This window comes from Lingula anatina, chromosome 5, assembly GCF_051362555.1.
Source record: "Lingula anatina isolate TDL-2025a chromosome 5, LinAna3.0, whole genome shotgun sequence".
NCBI classification, from domain to species: domain Eukaryota; kingdom Metazoa; phylum Brachiopoda; class Lingulata; order Lingulida; family Lingulidae; genus Lingula; species Lingula anatina.
Window position 1 is genome coordinate 9,063,162 of NC_141771.1, and position 15,697 is coordinate 9,078,858.

The following is a 15,697-nucleotide window of genomic DNA, read 5'->3' on the forward strand; positions in this document are numbered from 1 at the left end:
AAACTATAAAATTATATTGTAAACTTTAAAAAGATTTATTGAGCAAATAACACGGTAAGCACACATTTAAGCTATCCTTTTGCATTGGAGAAGTACGTGTTGGTTAAAGAAATATGCATTTTATATTCAAATTAAGAAAACGAATCCAAATTTAAAATTTCTTGATTACAATTCCAATGAAATAGTGTTACAACAGCTGAAACTGTAGTCAAATAATGGTAACATAAATAGAGACCTCTTTGTTTCGACATGTGAATATTTGGCTACGAACATGCGGAAAAAGAATAAGTTATGTAGTACGTTCGTAGGACCCAATTCCTGTTAAAGTATGTGAAAGTAAGAAACTTATCACTAATCAAAATTACCTCAAGACACATTGGAAACGAACAAAACTGCAGTATTTGTATCAACAAAGTTAAAAACGGACAAAGTGTTTGGCATAGAAGGGGATTAGTAATCTTCTATTGGGATTTCAATGTCGTCTGCCTTCTTTCCTGGTTTATCCTTCTCCCTTTTCTGTGCCTCTTTCAACTTGAACAGCGTGTAATCATAACTGTAGTCAATTTTCGTGCGACCACGTGACTTGTTCTTATCAATGGGGTCACGTGGTCTCGGTTTATCGTCATCGTCTGGTACTGAGGCTAGGAGGCTCCGTCTGTAGCTCAGAGTTTGCTCGGCTTTCACACCGTCTTTTTTCGGTTCTTCCGGTGGCTTCGGTTTATTATCCTTCGGGCTGTCTGGTCGGACAGGCGGTTCTCTTGTTACAGGGGCGCGCCTTAGAGCACTTTTGGCGCGGCTGGTCGGCTCCGTGACAAGAACATAGTGAGCATCCGTTTCACGTGGTTCCGCTGAACGCGTTCCTATCGGATCCCCCGATTCATTCAAAGCGCGTTTGTACACTTCGAGCAGTTCCGTCCCCGAGTCGGAATGATCTGTAGCATGTGCAGCCTCGTTTTTAGTTTGATCGTCTGCATGTTCTAGATCTGATGAAATGGCGGGCGTTTCCTCGAGAGACTTGCGTAGTTTCTCCACATCTTCAGCTACTCCATTACTTTTTCTGATCTGTGTCGTCATTTTCTCCGTTATTTCTGTGTCTTTTCCGAATACAAGGTCGACGACTTTGTCTTCTTGTTTATCTTTCAGTAGTTCACCGATGTGCTGAACAGCGTCGTCTAGTTTTGTGTACTCCCGTTTGATGGTGCTGCTGTTGTTCCCAAGCAACGGGAGAGACACTGCTCCCTCGCGCTGGATTTTGTTCTTTACTACAGACTTCAGCGCGTTCCGAAAGTCTATGTTATCTACTTCTGTGTTAGCTGCAAAATAAATAAATATATAAATAAATAAATAAATAAATAAATAAATATTAAAAACGTTATAGGCTTCTTTTGACCCGATAACGAAAAAAAAAAAAAAAAAACTCCCTACGTATTGACTGGCAGGTAGAGAGATCGCCATTGTGACAATGATATACCAGTATTGAATAACTATTTATTATCGTTATGAATTTTATAAATGTAATTAACATCTGAGACATCGCACGATTTTCTATCTTGGTGTTGTTATATGAACCTTTTCAATACCATGTTTACATCAAAGAAATGCCAAAAAGAAGAAAACTTATTACATCTTATAGAAAATGCAGCTACAAATGCATTTTATCAAACATACTATTTATCAAAGGCAATTTTTCTTTGACTTCACATAAGCCTAAATAAGCCGGAAACCAACACAGTTTGTTATGTGTACTAGCAAAGCATACAAAAGATCGATGAAAAGATCGACAGGCGTACCCACGCGGATATAAACGCGCCAGCTGACTATAACATTTCAGTAAATATTACATGTAGATAACTGTATATCATGATGGCATTCAGCACGGCGTGGCTAAATCATTATGACATGATCAAATCGAGGAAAAGAAAAATGACAGGATCATGCATGGAAGTTTATAATAACGAGGAATGAAGCTGACTTTCGTTCGATTCTAACGATTTATAATCAGGCCCGTAGCCAGCAATTTCAAAAGGGGGGTTCTTTTTCTGAAAAAGTGGACCTTTTCCCATAAAAACTTCATGTACCTAGATCAAATTTTACCCAGAGTGGACCTTTTCCCAGCAAAAGGGGCGGTTCTTTCGAACCCCCCGAACCCCCCCCCCCCCTGGCTACGGGCCTGATAATTAATGCAAAACACGTTCGAATACACTGTTCTGAATGGGTTAAAAGGATATACATGTAGAAATGTAAAGTTTGTTTGTCATTAGCTTCAGGAAAGGTTTGCTATCCTATATAATTTCACTACAAATGCAGAAGTTGTTTGTAATTAGCCTGAACAAGCTTGAAGCAAAATAACTTCTACATTTCTTTTAACATAACATAGATCTTTTACATTTTCTAAAGTCAGCGTTAAAATAAAGTCCACATTCTTATTGAAATTATAAAGCTGATCAATGACATAAAGCAGGATATTCTCTGATACGTATCTAAACCGCAAGGAAAATTAAGGAAATTAAATGTTTTGATGCATTGTGCCTTTTCGCTTACTATTAGCCATTTTTTACCTTGGTAATATAGCATATTAACGATTTTCAGATAATATATATATATATATATATATATATATATATATATATATATATATATATTATCTGAAAATCGTTAATTTTGGAAAACCAGTGAGGCATATGGTTTCAGATCAATGTACTGACGTCCAATATTCCCTCATATTTCATGTGATCAGCACGTGAAACACGACCGGTTCTGATCGATATGGCTTAATACGTGGTCTGAGATTAACGTGGATTTTAAACTGGAAGTTAATGAAGTGAAACGCACAGATTTTTCTATCGACCGTGAGTTCCACTGCGTTAAATTGAAATCCTATCGAATACTGATCTTTGAGTCGTAGGCCTACAGGTGGGCAGCTTGTCACTGAAATACAGATTTCTTATGTTTTTGCTATAGCTAAGATTATGCACCCATAACGATGAGAGAATACATTTTCATTAATAGTTGAGAACCAATAAACATCATGATTGCATTAGAACACACTTTTTAAATTGCAAATTATTACTAACTAAGGCACACTTCTATTACTCGCCTCAGAGAATTATTATCTGCCATACTATAAACCGCCATGTTTTTTTTTTTTTTTTTTTTTTGTTCGGCGATCATTTCATAAAAAGTGAACGTTTGAGTTCTCTCATTGACGCATACATTGATTTTGAACTGTTCCATTAATATCACTCTTTTTATACTAATACTCTAGCGTCACCCAATATGCGTTTAAAGCAGCAGTAATTATATTAAGGGATATAAAATACTCGTGAGTGTATTACGCATTTTGTGTAATATACTTGTGTGTATATTACACAAAATGAGCGCGTCTCTTATTGTGAAATGAAACGCGTACAACTTTTGTATTCTTTCATTCGTTATTACTTATTTCTTTTTGTATTATACGATAATACATTTATCATAGATCATTAATGATCATATTATATGGCATGCATTTTCATAAACAAAACAAATAAGCAAGGTAAGACAATGCGAACAAACGAGGCCTATTCTATTATGCAATGTGACTATTTTCTAAGGAAATGAAACGTTTGTGGTGATATCCTCAGCGTTGTGAGTTGTTGATCAATTATTCACAATCATAAACTCAATGCACAAATTTGGATAAATGGGAATCAATCCGACTGCTTTGATGAGTTTGACCTTTGCCATACACTGTTCAATACTGTTAGTGAGGGGAACAGATCAATAAGAAAAGGTGCTGTAATTCTTAACCCACGAATAAGCAAAACAATAGACCACGGGCCCCGTCACCTTAGCGTCGACAATTTTTAAAGTTTTGAAGAGCTTATTTTTCATATTGGTAACCAAATTATACTTGAATTCAAAATCCTTAAAGCTACCTTAAGCCATATAGTCTCGATGTGAACGGTTCCTTCACGATACGGCAAATCTACTTTCTCTTTAAAAAATAAATTAATGACTAAGGTAATTAAAAAAAAAAAAAGACGCGTTCTTGTATTTTGATAACAGAAGTGAAAGCTCGTTTGGATTATCTAAATTTCTTCTCGTATTCGTACAATAATACATGTGATAAAAAAAAGTCAGATCCGGTGTATTAAATCAAGGAATAATCTACTCCTTTGATTGAATGCAAGTCAAAATTTACGTGAGGATAGAAGCAACGGAACAAAATCCAGTTCAATGGAGTATTTATCGCCAAGACGTAGCTACTTCGTCCTACAGAGTACAATGATACTAGCGCTGTCTCAAAGTTTGTCAGTACAACCTTACCCTTCTATCGGTGCTCTGTTGTGAAAGACACCTTGCAATGCGTTAGTTCTTACCTCTCCAGACATCGAAGACAAGTTAAACATAGGTTTTTATGTTTATAATCGAGCTAAAGAATCGCGCTCTTTACGTTTGGGAATATACACAGTCAGGAGCGCATTGTTCTTAGGCAAACTTACCTAGTAGTCCGTGCTCTTTGGTACACACCTTACAGTTTTACTTGTAGGCAAAGTTTCAGGTGCCTTATTACACCTGTTGAATTTCTATAAAACCAATATATCCCGATCGATACCACTACTCTATAGAAACGGTCCATTAATTGTAAACACTGGGGTTAGCTAGTCAATATAATACTGGTGATGATTTTAGTCGTGTTTCCAGCCAGTTTAGCTCGGCCTGTCTCAGTACCAGGTGCCTGTTTACGATCGAAACGTCGTGTGCAGTACAACCAATCACTTTGTTGTACAAGTTCCGCTCATACACACTGCTGTTTTATGAAAGATTGGCTAAACAATCAAGATACAAATGCTGAGCTTGGTAGTGCCAAGTAAGGTCTACTCATCTCGACTGGAAACGCGACTTAAGGTGGATAAAAATTTAGAAGCCAAATATCTCAGGAGAGAAAGTCAAACTGACAAATGCGATTACACTTTACATATACCTGAATCATTTTAAAATCTTGTAATCTAGAGTGTGGCTAGAGAGCTAAATATCAACATACGACCCAGAGGAGCACTCACTGTACAAAATCTCAAACTAGACGTGATAGGAACTTGTGGCAATTCTGGGAGCGGTAGGAGTTGATCATGTTATTTGAGGCAGCGGTAGTTGTGATGACGGGATTGTTATATGGACTTGATAAGAAACAGACGGAGAAGTTATTATTTAATGAAAAAAGTGCTAAAATGAATACGTGTTGCAAATATGCTGCTACAGCTACTACGTACGTTTGTACTTCTACTGCGACTATTGCTATATGTTTGACACTGATGTTATAAAAACCAGGAGACTGTGATTAGTAAAATGGCATTGGTTACAATGGAATGCAAGCTAGGTAGGGAAGTACATTCATTTACCTCGACAGCAACTGCACTTAATCGTGCGGCTGAAACAGAAAACGTGATTTCCAGTTACACCGTGGCGATTTTACCATGATTTGTAGAGAATAGGCCTCATCCTGTTGACATCCTTTCACTTACCGTATGCCACATACCTACTTGAAACCAAAATTTCTACTTGTGTGCCCGATAATCTGTTATTACCACGACATAACACAGCGATGTTGAAGCCATTGTCAAATGAACAGGGGTTTAAAATATGCAAATAAAGGTAAATTAAACAGACAAAGGATGCGTCATTTTAGTACGTTTGATATAAATTGGAAAAAATTGGAAGTCACCAACCTACGTAATTTTCGTATTGAATTGGTATTAAATTTCAACCATAACAGTTGTGTGTGTGTGTGTGTGTGTGTGTGTGAGAGAGAGAGAGAGAGAGAGAGAGAGAGAGAGAGAGAGAGACTAATGCTGTATTTTAATTCATAGAAAAAAGGATAAACGCACTGAGCAATTTCACGGCCTCTTCGTCCCCTATGACGGGGTTCATGGTGGCTGTTTTCCGTAGCTTAGGCAGTCCAGTCTCTGGTGGTATGAAGATCATCCACAGTATCTCCATGGCCTCAGATTTATACAGACCTCTGTGGCGTGGCCGGCACTCGTCCGCTACCGCAAAGTGACAGAGTGTGCACGAATCTGGAGTACAAATATGGCAAGCTTAAAAGCTGTTAAAAGGTAAAATTATTCAGAATGTAAAACTCAGAAGAATACACGTGAATTAAAAACTGAAAGTAGTAACACATCTGTGAGGTCTCCTTAGCATAGTATTTCCACAAAATCTAATGAAAACACAGACTAATACCCCCTCGAAAGCAGAAGTAAAAAAAGCACTGGAAAGTCATTATACCCTTTTGTTTCTCAAAGAAATAGAGCGAGAAAACAGCATACTACGTACATATCGATTATTTAAAACAAATTATGAAAGGGAAGCGTACACAACAGCACCTATACCAAAACATGAAATGCAAAATTTGGCAAAATTTAGAACAGGGGCACATGACTTAGAAATCCAAAGAGGCAGATACCGAAAACCAAAATCAATACCCCCTGAAGAAAGGATCTGCAAGTTATGCTCAGATGAAGTGGAAAACGAAATACACTTTCTTTTAAAATGCCCCTTACTCACCAAACACAGGGAGATCCTAAAACCAGATCCTACACAAACCCCAGAGGGTCAGTTCAAATGCATAATGCAGTCAAACGATTTACATGTTATAAAGAATGTGGCCCACTATATCACAATGTGTAATAAGGTAAGAAAAAATATTCTCAACCAACCACCACCTAGTCAACCAAAGTAACGAGCGTATACTGCAATTGTAAAATCTGATCACAGTTATTGTATAAACAATATTGTAATTTACTATTGTAATTTTAGTTATATGATTATATTATGTATACTGTTAGGTCATAGTCATTGTAAAAAATGTACTTGAACCGCAATAAATAATAATAATAATTTTTGCGGTCGGGGATCGTGTAAGAAATAACACAGGATGTGCTTGATAAGAAATTTGAAAAACTTGTACACTATATTAATACTACCAGCTACAAACTATGAGGTTATGAAATATTGATAAAGCTGATGGTCAATGTATACTGTAATAATTAAATCCATATGTATAACATTAAGTATAAAGCAAATCAAATCAGTCCGAAAAATATACACGCAGACTTTACCTAGACATGTCTTCATGATGATCTCGCTGATGATCCTCCCCAACGCAAAATAGTCAAAAACGTGGTAGATGAGCTCAGGACTGGAGGCTATGGCTTCTAGCTCCCTTTTGTCAGCACGGTGGCCTACACCTAGTTTTAGAATAAAAACACAGCATCTTGATTTTCAATTATAAATTCAACGCTATCGCCAATCACCCAAAGCACGTGTTGTGACCTCAAGTTTTCTTTTATCAGTATCACGCCCTCGAAGTTTGATAATAGAAAAGATAAGACAAAACTCTGAAGTTAGAATGTTTAGCATGTCTGACTATAACTGGATGCATATGAACAAATATGACACATTTATAATATTTTATTCCAGGGTTGCAATATTTTAGCCCAGGGTTGCAATATTCATTGTTTTCATTCAGCAGATAAACGTGTCCATGAAATTGGTGGATATGTCAGAGACAAAGACACAGTTTCTAGTAGGTTTTGGCCATGGCTCTGATAACTCATTGTCAATGTCAAATAAGGTATTCTGAAATGGAACTACTGCAGTCCATCGACGATGAACGTAAACGCGCTATTTTTTGTCGTTTCACGACTGAAAGAGCCTGAAATGGGATAGGTTCATAAAACGCACCTATGGCAAAGATGATAGTTTCTTCAATCTTTGCTTTCTGTGCCTCTTTCTGTGTCAGATGTGTGTAGTACGACTGGCCGTCTGTGACGATGAGGCCGATTTTCGGCACATTGGGGCGTGACCTCTGAAAGCCAATACGTAATTATCACCATCTTTTAACCTCTTTCCCGTATGAATTGAGTGACATTTAATTTCATATAATTTATTAATTGCTATTTTAATTTATGAAGCGATATTTTCCAATTATGTTTAAAGCTGAACACAATTGAGAGGAACTGAAGAAAAACAAGAATTTGTAGTCGTGTCAAGGCATGCCCCTTTTTTTCACAAAATCTACATTATATTGCAAATACCGTGTCTATCATAAATAAAATGGAATATTCGAACAATCACTTATTATCTACCATAATAGAAAGAAATGTCAGAAGTTGCTTATTCAATCATTATGATTAATGGAGGCTTGACTTCTGCTTCATTCTTTTGGTAGTGAAAATATATACATTATACCTACCGCCCACATATTTCTCATAGAAATAATTGCACGATCCGTTCTTGTCAAACCACGCTTGTATCTTATCCTCTCTGAAAAAATGGAAATGTTCTAATAGTAGGGAGCCGATTGTTTGGTAGAGAAAATTTAACTTTTTTTTTGGGGGGGGGGGGGGGGGGGGCAGGGCTTGACACTAACTTTTTTCGATACTGGCCCGAAATATCGGTAAATATTGCAAGGATGATTTGACACATGACATTTTACTTGCTCTTTGGGCCAGTGACCCCAACGATTCAATGGCCCCAAGTTGGTTTTCAGTGGCCCAGGGCCAGTGGGCCACCCTTAATGTCAAGCCCTGGGGAATGCTCTTGGATATGTTCTTAACAGGCCATTGTACGATAAAAATACAAAATACATGAAAGGATCGCGGAATGTGTGATCTACGAATTACGGTCTACGTTTTTAATCGTGAGAAAAGGCGGAACCTGATATCGCATCTTCTATTTTGATTTTAGATTTTTTATTTCGCTTTAATTACAGATTTTAACTTCAAATTCTGATTCTATTCAGATAAAAGCGCTTATGTAGAAACTCCACGTAATGGTTTTAAAGATTGAAATAACTATCAAAATACTGTTCACGCTCGTGCGTAGGCAGCTCTCAGGTTTGAGGTCATAACGTAGAGCAGGTATCAAAACCCGGTGTAAAACAGAGCTTTGATACTTACCAATATCCGCCACCAGTTCCTCTTTCGTCTCATAGCCGTCAAACTGGATCACTTGGTAAGGCTCGTCGCTGAATGGGATCACCCCTACCCGGATCCTGTCCTCTCCTATCTCGAGACGCGAGACGAACTCCCGCACAAATGACATCTGGGCCTTGAAGTTGATCTCTCCTACGCTAGCTGAGCAGTCCAGCATTATAACGATTTCTGCTTGAGTACCGCAACCTGGAATAAGGCGAAATTGTCATACAAGTACTTTTTAAAAATACTATTTGAATTTATTTATTACTGTATCATTGATACTTGTAGTTTAAATAAAAAATGTAATTAAATCTATTGTGACATAAATGCCCAATTAAGGTTCCGTGCCTAAACAGAAGTATGACGTGCCTTGCACCAACCAACTTCAGAAACAATGTGAACTGTATACTCTCATATCATATCATGTCATAGCTTTCATATTATATAATTTATAATCTAAACAAATTTTATAAATTCAAATGATTTTCAAGAACCACTTTCCCATCGAACGGTACCTCTAAAAACTGCATTGAAGGCTTTCTTTATATCGTTTTCTGTCGGGAAAAGATGACACGCTTTAAAGAAATCCATCAGCTTCTCACGCGGCAGCTTAGAACCATCTGCAACCTTGTAGAAGATGTCTTCATAACCTAGGTAACATCAAACAAATAGAGCACAGTCCTGAATGAACATCAAAGAACGAGATGCCGCCAGAGGAAATGGTACACGCGTTAAAGCCTAACGGTAAACACAGGTATAATATATAGTGTACAGCATTGGAACTGACCAATCAGAGGCATATAATTCTATGTGAGGTGTAATATAATATAATATAATATAATATAATATAATATAATATAATATAATATAATATAATGCGTGAAAGTGGCGATAATTGCAATTTAGTGACAAAACAAATCATCAAAAGTTGTGTCACTCACGCTTCTTTTTCTCCATAAATTCCTCCATTCTCTGAGAGCTGAAAGGCGTCTGAATTTTCTCTTCCCCAAAACGCTTCTGTATCCGCGTTAACAGAGACTTGTAGTCCTTAATGAAGGTGTGCCAGGAGGAGTGGAACTGATGAAGGGCCTGGAGTATAACACGTGTGTAATGCATTCAAACCTAAGGCAGGCCTTAAAGTAAAGGTTTGACATATGGAAAGGTAAGATAATATAAACCGGTACACAATATACGACTAATGAAAATATAATATGATTATTATCTTTTTTTATTCTGTTACTAGACTAACAAAAATTATATTAAGATATCATCACGAGAATTGCTGCTGGTCACTGACAGACCTAGGACCAAGGACAGTCAGTAAAATGGCGAAGAGTACACGTTAAATGAAGGTTATATGGACATAGTTCCTAAATGAGGATAAAGGTAAATTCTTTGGAGACTTAACGGGTATATTGCACTTGTGAATCTTGTAACAATCAGTCTGTCCACTAAGCTGTTCCAAAATAAACACAATCATTTGACAAACAAGATCGTATGTCAAGTGCGATGCCAAAATCAATGGGAATAAAAGATTTTCAATACTATGAAATACAGAAATGAACAAGGCCGGGTCAAGGGACATTTGAATTGAGATCATGTTTCCAATCATGTTCTTCCTTTTTTATGATTTTTAGGGTCTGTTAGATAGGGACAGACTTTTATAATATGGTCATTTTTGCTATTTTGGCCTATCGCTGGCTGGTTTCGACAATAGATCATTATAAAGAATGGGTATTTTTCGACATGTTGTCATAGATTAGTATCTCTTTTTCCGAGACAACATACATACTTGTTTCAGGCAAAGGGTATCGCCAATTCGTGGATTTTTTCAGCCCAGTGTTCCATTTAATTCTAAATTCACCACTGCAATTGATGGTAACTACACAACTCCATTGCTTTATATTAGAAATATATGACGACATCAAAAGACGGATTGTAGTTTTTCCACTTAAAACAAATCTCCAGAAAGAGAATATCGTTACCTGGGTGAAAAGCTACACAGCTACAAGGACTTAAGTAAGGTTTGCAAGCAAAACAAATAATATATGGGATTCCTACAGTCCACAACTATGTAAGAATGCTACCGGTACAATATTAGGTGCTGTTCAAAGTACCTTCTTTTTAAGATCCTTCATTTTCTTCCGAACCTTCCATCCGCGGTACCATTTCTGTATAATGATGGCAGCCCTCCTCTTCCGTGCCTTCTCCAGTCTGTACGAATTAAATCTCCTGAAATACGGCAGGGATAACACCGTCAAGACACCATTCAAATCAACGTTGTACGCGTGGGTATCCGTCTCCATTCTTGATGTACACAGTCGCAATAATTGTTATTATTACTATAGGACTATGGTCTTTATGAATACTCAAAGTGTTGCTATTGAAGGGTTACGTAGTGCATTAATCGAAACGAAGCAATTAGTGTTTGCAGCTTACATAGAACGCTTGTTGGATCGTAAACTGCATTTGTTTATATAAATAAACATTGCATGAAGACATTCCGAACTAACTGAAGTGAAACAAATGAACTGTTTGTAACATTTGGGTCTCCTTACTCTCTAAGAAGATAGCAGATTAATACTTTAAAACTGATGGAAAAGTTTTAAAAAGTGTGTACAATTGAAAATGTATCAATTATTCAAGTTTTGTCAGCTTGCGTACAGGTTTGGAGAGACTATCTAAAATATATATTGCCATATTGACCTCTAGTTGAACTCTCATTGAAAATAAGGGGTTATCCATATAGAGTTTAGAGTTTCCCAAACCTGAAAACGCATATGTACGTACTCGAAAAGGTCCTGGTGTGGCCCCTTTTTGGAAATATCCTTCATTAACCCTTTCAGGTCTTTTGTGGAGCGTGATAGTTTCCTATAAAAATAATCTAGTTAAACAAAATATTCCTAGAATGTTCTTATATTTGAGTAGAATTTATTAGATAACATACAGTATGAAGTATTGACCAGGAAAGCTAGATGAAAGGAGCAGGCCGTTGTAACAAGAATAGTAGTCAAGAAATGAAAGTCCATGATCCCGTATGATAAACACAGGTTAGGGTTATTGAGGTAAGTATATGGGACGAGCGTCTGTTAAGCCTCTCTTCTGCTCCTCAAATCAACTGGGTTGCTAAACTGAAAGTTATTAACCCCCTCCCCTCTATCCGAACGTCATACTGGCAGGTTTGCAAATGAAGACTATACCGCAGAAAAAGTTTGGGGTCCAAAAGAGAGCCAGCTAAGGACACGTTTGGGGAACACGTTTGTACACGTCATGATGGACATTTACAGGTGTAGGACCAGAGCAGAGCCTCTTGTAAACAGTTTAGAACCAAGGGACCGAATTTGATTTGAGGACCAGAAGAGAGACTTAACAAACGTTTCCTTACAAGGTAATGGGGAACGGACATAATCTACGGTTCCTAGTGGACTACCATTCCTGTCACACCTGTCCCAACACCCTGTATTCTAATATTACGTCAAACGAATACATTTAGTATTACAATGAATTCATAAATGAACGATTAATTTGGTAAGACATTTAAGAATATTCCTTCCGTGCCTTTAGCATGCAGTCAAAATTCATTGAACCACTTGTAAAAATGAAAATAAAAATATGTCCGATGTGACATTCCTTACAGCCCTGTGCTTTCCTCCCCTTCCTCTCGTTCCCGCACTTTTTCCATCAGCCAAATACGGAACTCATTTTCCCAAAGCCAAGTATTGGGCGCTGGTACCGTGGCAGTCTTCGGCCGACCCTGTCCACGCGTTGTTACAGTCCTAAGAGGGTTGAGAATAAAGAAAATGTTGCTTAGATAAATATTTTAAAAAGTAAAGAAAAAAATTAAGGTGAGAATGTGAAGAAAAACATGTTACACTGTATATGAACATTGGACACTCACCGTACTTCAAACACCTGTCCATGTTTGTGGTTGTAAACATACTGCTTTGGGTTTAAGTTGATCCATCTTCCCTTTGGGAGGCAAGACTCGTAGAATATATCTGTAATTTAAAGAAAAAACTTTTTGGAAATAGGGAAAGTATAGCTAGTTGGATGAGATATACGCTCAGGTGGAAATGGCTCGTTTTGAAATAGAAGAAGAGGAAGATCATTTAAATCACTGTTTATCAAGCTGCTAGGCTGCGCCTCAGTTAATCACAATTTATGCCACGGATTGTACACTAAAGAATCAAAATGGTGGCAGCGGTGGGATTCGAACCCACGCCTCATTGAGACTGGTGCCTAAAACCAGCGCCTTAGACCACTCGGCCACGCTACCTGTTATTTCCCTCAAAAATGATGACCATGAAGGATTCACAACAATAAAATGCTTGAATATTTGAAAAAAAGTTCTTAATGATCATATTTATAATTGAATCAAAAATGTTAGAGATTGTGAATGAAGGGGAATTCTAATCTGATATATTATCTGAAGAGAAGTACATCACATTTTCATCACACGTGTTATCAGACGGGAAGGCAGCACTGAGATATTATTTATTCTACATTGGTGGCAAAACAAAAAATGCCATCTGTTACTGTATTTGTTATTTGTTACGTTATTTCCACATAATGTTCGATTCATTCCAGTTCATATCATGTTACTGACCTATCTTTGCATTTCTGTTTCTTGGGGCTAGTTGCGCTATTTCGCTCCATGGCCGACTACGAGCTAGTCTTTTTTCTCGCCTTTCATCCAGCTTGTCCGTCGTCTCTGCCGGGACAAATTCCAAGCCAGCTGGTACAGTGAAGGAGCGACTCAAAGCGCTAGTGGGTCGACTACGAGGAAGTGCCACCTGAATTACATAGCCTTTGTTTATAACTTGCTGAAGTTGGCTATTAAGAGAGGGGACAGAACTGTGTATTTTAATTCCATTTACCTACCAATTCATTACTAATAACCTTTCGGTTATCATCTATTCATTTATATATCTCTAAACTTACCCTGTTTTGCTGTATGGAATTACGTCGGGATGGAGCCGGATGGATACTGTAAGACACGCCCCTCACGTCCTGAAGACTGCCCCATCTCTGACTGACAGTTGTCATAGTAACTTGCTTTTTTCGTAATTATTCCAAGATTTCCATATTCATTCTTTTGGTCTGATGGTCTCTCTGTATATGAAGCCTCTTTCACACAGTATGAAGGACTGATCTGCAAAATGAGGGTAAGGCATGTAGCCACAGGTACATGTAACTGATATTTTCAAAAATAAGGCTCAATTGAAAACAATCTTATGTTTGTAATAAAGAGCACGGCAACAAGTGTAATCGGTTCTAACTGTGAAAGATCTGATTCTGTCAATTTGCCTATGTAGCGAAACAATGGAGCATTTAAAGAAAGAAGCAAATAAAGATTTGGATATCTGATCGCTACAAGGATCTTTGAAGTATACCAACACTATGAAATTTCTTAGGATGTCGATTACGTCTTACAATTGAAAGAACATGATATGGAAGAGCGAGACAAAGACCCCACTTCAAAATCCATGTTCGTTAACTTAAAACTTTGTTTGAAAAAGTAAACATGCTTCAAACATTGGATTTCTCGTTTTGTGACACTGATTGAGTACCCAAAACCTTATGAATAGTTTATAAGGATTTGATCTCGAGGGCGTCTGTCGATCAATCCCGCCTTTGGTTTTTCTTTGCCAATCTATTGTTGCTAGGACAATCAGGCGACCTCAATTGATCTGCCACCATTGAATGGAAACAAATGTTGTTGTTTTTTTAAAACTCAGCTTGCCTTGAGAGAGTGAGTTTAACTGACTCCTAATCGCTTGCATGATAAACAGTTACAAGGTATTTCAAACCGTAGTCTATAATGTAACGAAGAGCCTACACTTCATCAAGTTTCAGCCCTATATGTATTTGAATTTCTTCGGAAATTTTATTTATTTATTTATAGATGATAATCGTAAACCCTTCAAAAACCAAATAGTTCCCCTTTTCTCTAAATTTGATATAAAGCTTATGTCACGTTTGATAAATATGGCCTTTTCAAATAAATTAAATATATGTTGATAATTTGTGATTAGTTTGATATACTGATACTAAAATTGCGTACCAATAAAGCATGCTTTTAATATCTAAGCAACATGTTAAATTTGCATTTTAAATTTGAATCTTTGTCCTCCAAGAACAAAACAAATTATGGATAAGCTGAGAAAGGTTTAGTTAACGTACATGTATTCTTATGACGCACTACAAACTATTATGATAATTTATATGGAGTTGGTTTTCTCGGTGCGAAGGCTGGCATACACCATACATAACCTGTTGGGCGTTATCGTTGAAGCCCGGTTGACCTTTATGATTATAAGCCGCCTGAAACAGTACTTAAAATGATGGGCGATGTTGCGTGGCACACATGAAACAGTTTGCCATACCACTATGATATTCAAATGTTTTATGACAGTCCATGATCTATAACCGATGCCCCAGTAAACATATGGATATACCACTTACAAATCGTAGGTACTCCAATGTCACCCTATTAACTTGTAGTGCTTACTTGTGGGTCCTCAATGCCAATCTTCCAGTGAAATCTATCCAAGGTGACACATAGCGTCTTGTCTGCCTGACGGTAAATAGCATTTGTACGTTGTTCTGATTACGGCAACCGAAGGTCGCTAATTTTCCGATATAACACTATTGATTCAGCCTGCATATATAATGTATAAGCCTATTGCTGATTGAACGTGGATGCGTTTTAACGCTGGCTTGACGGAATGCGCCTG

At 37.3% G+C, this 15,697-nt stretch overlaps 1 protein-coding gene and 1 non-coding gene across 3 annotated transcripts; both read right to left on the bottom strand.

Annotated features, from left to right (window-relative positions):
* Positions 1-5: 5 nt before the first annotated feature.
* LOC106177662 (uncharacterized) lies at positions 6-14,109 on the bottom strand. 2 transcript variants are annotated; one of them, XM_087012520.1, is made up of 15 exons: positions 13,902-14,109; positions 13,567-13,753; positions 12,859-12,958; positions 12,596-12,736; positions 11,751-11,831; positions 11,078-11,192; positions 9,902-10,049; positions 9,476-9,610; positions 8,943-9,164; positions 8,237-8,307; positions 7,726-7,849; positions 7,101-7,229; positions 5,868-6,056; positions 5,382-5,410; positions 1,145-1,313 (listed from the first exon to the last, which is right to left on the bottom strand). In XM_087012520.1, exons 1-15 carry the CDS (start codon positions 14,004-14,006, stop codon positions 1,299-1,301), a joined length of 1,791 nt encoding a protein of 596 aa, XP_086868646.1. In that variant the 5' UTR covers positions 14,007-14,109; the 3' UTR covers positions 1,145-1,298. The 2 variants fall into 2 exon arrangements, with proteins under 2 accessions (XP_086868645.1, XP_086868646.1); XM_087012519.1 differs by lacking the exon at positions 5,382-5,410 and having other exon boundaries at positions 6-1,313.
* Positions 13,156-13,236, bottom strand: Trnal-uag (transfer RNA leucine (anticodon UAG)). Its single transcript has one exon. It is a non-coding gene; the product is annotated as a tRNA-Leu (tRNA).
* Positions 14,110-15,697: the final 1,588 nt, after the last annotated feature.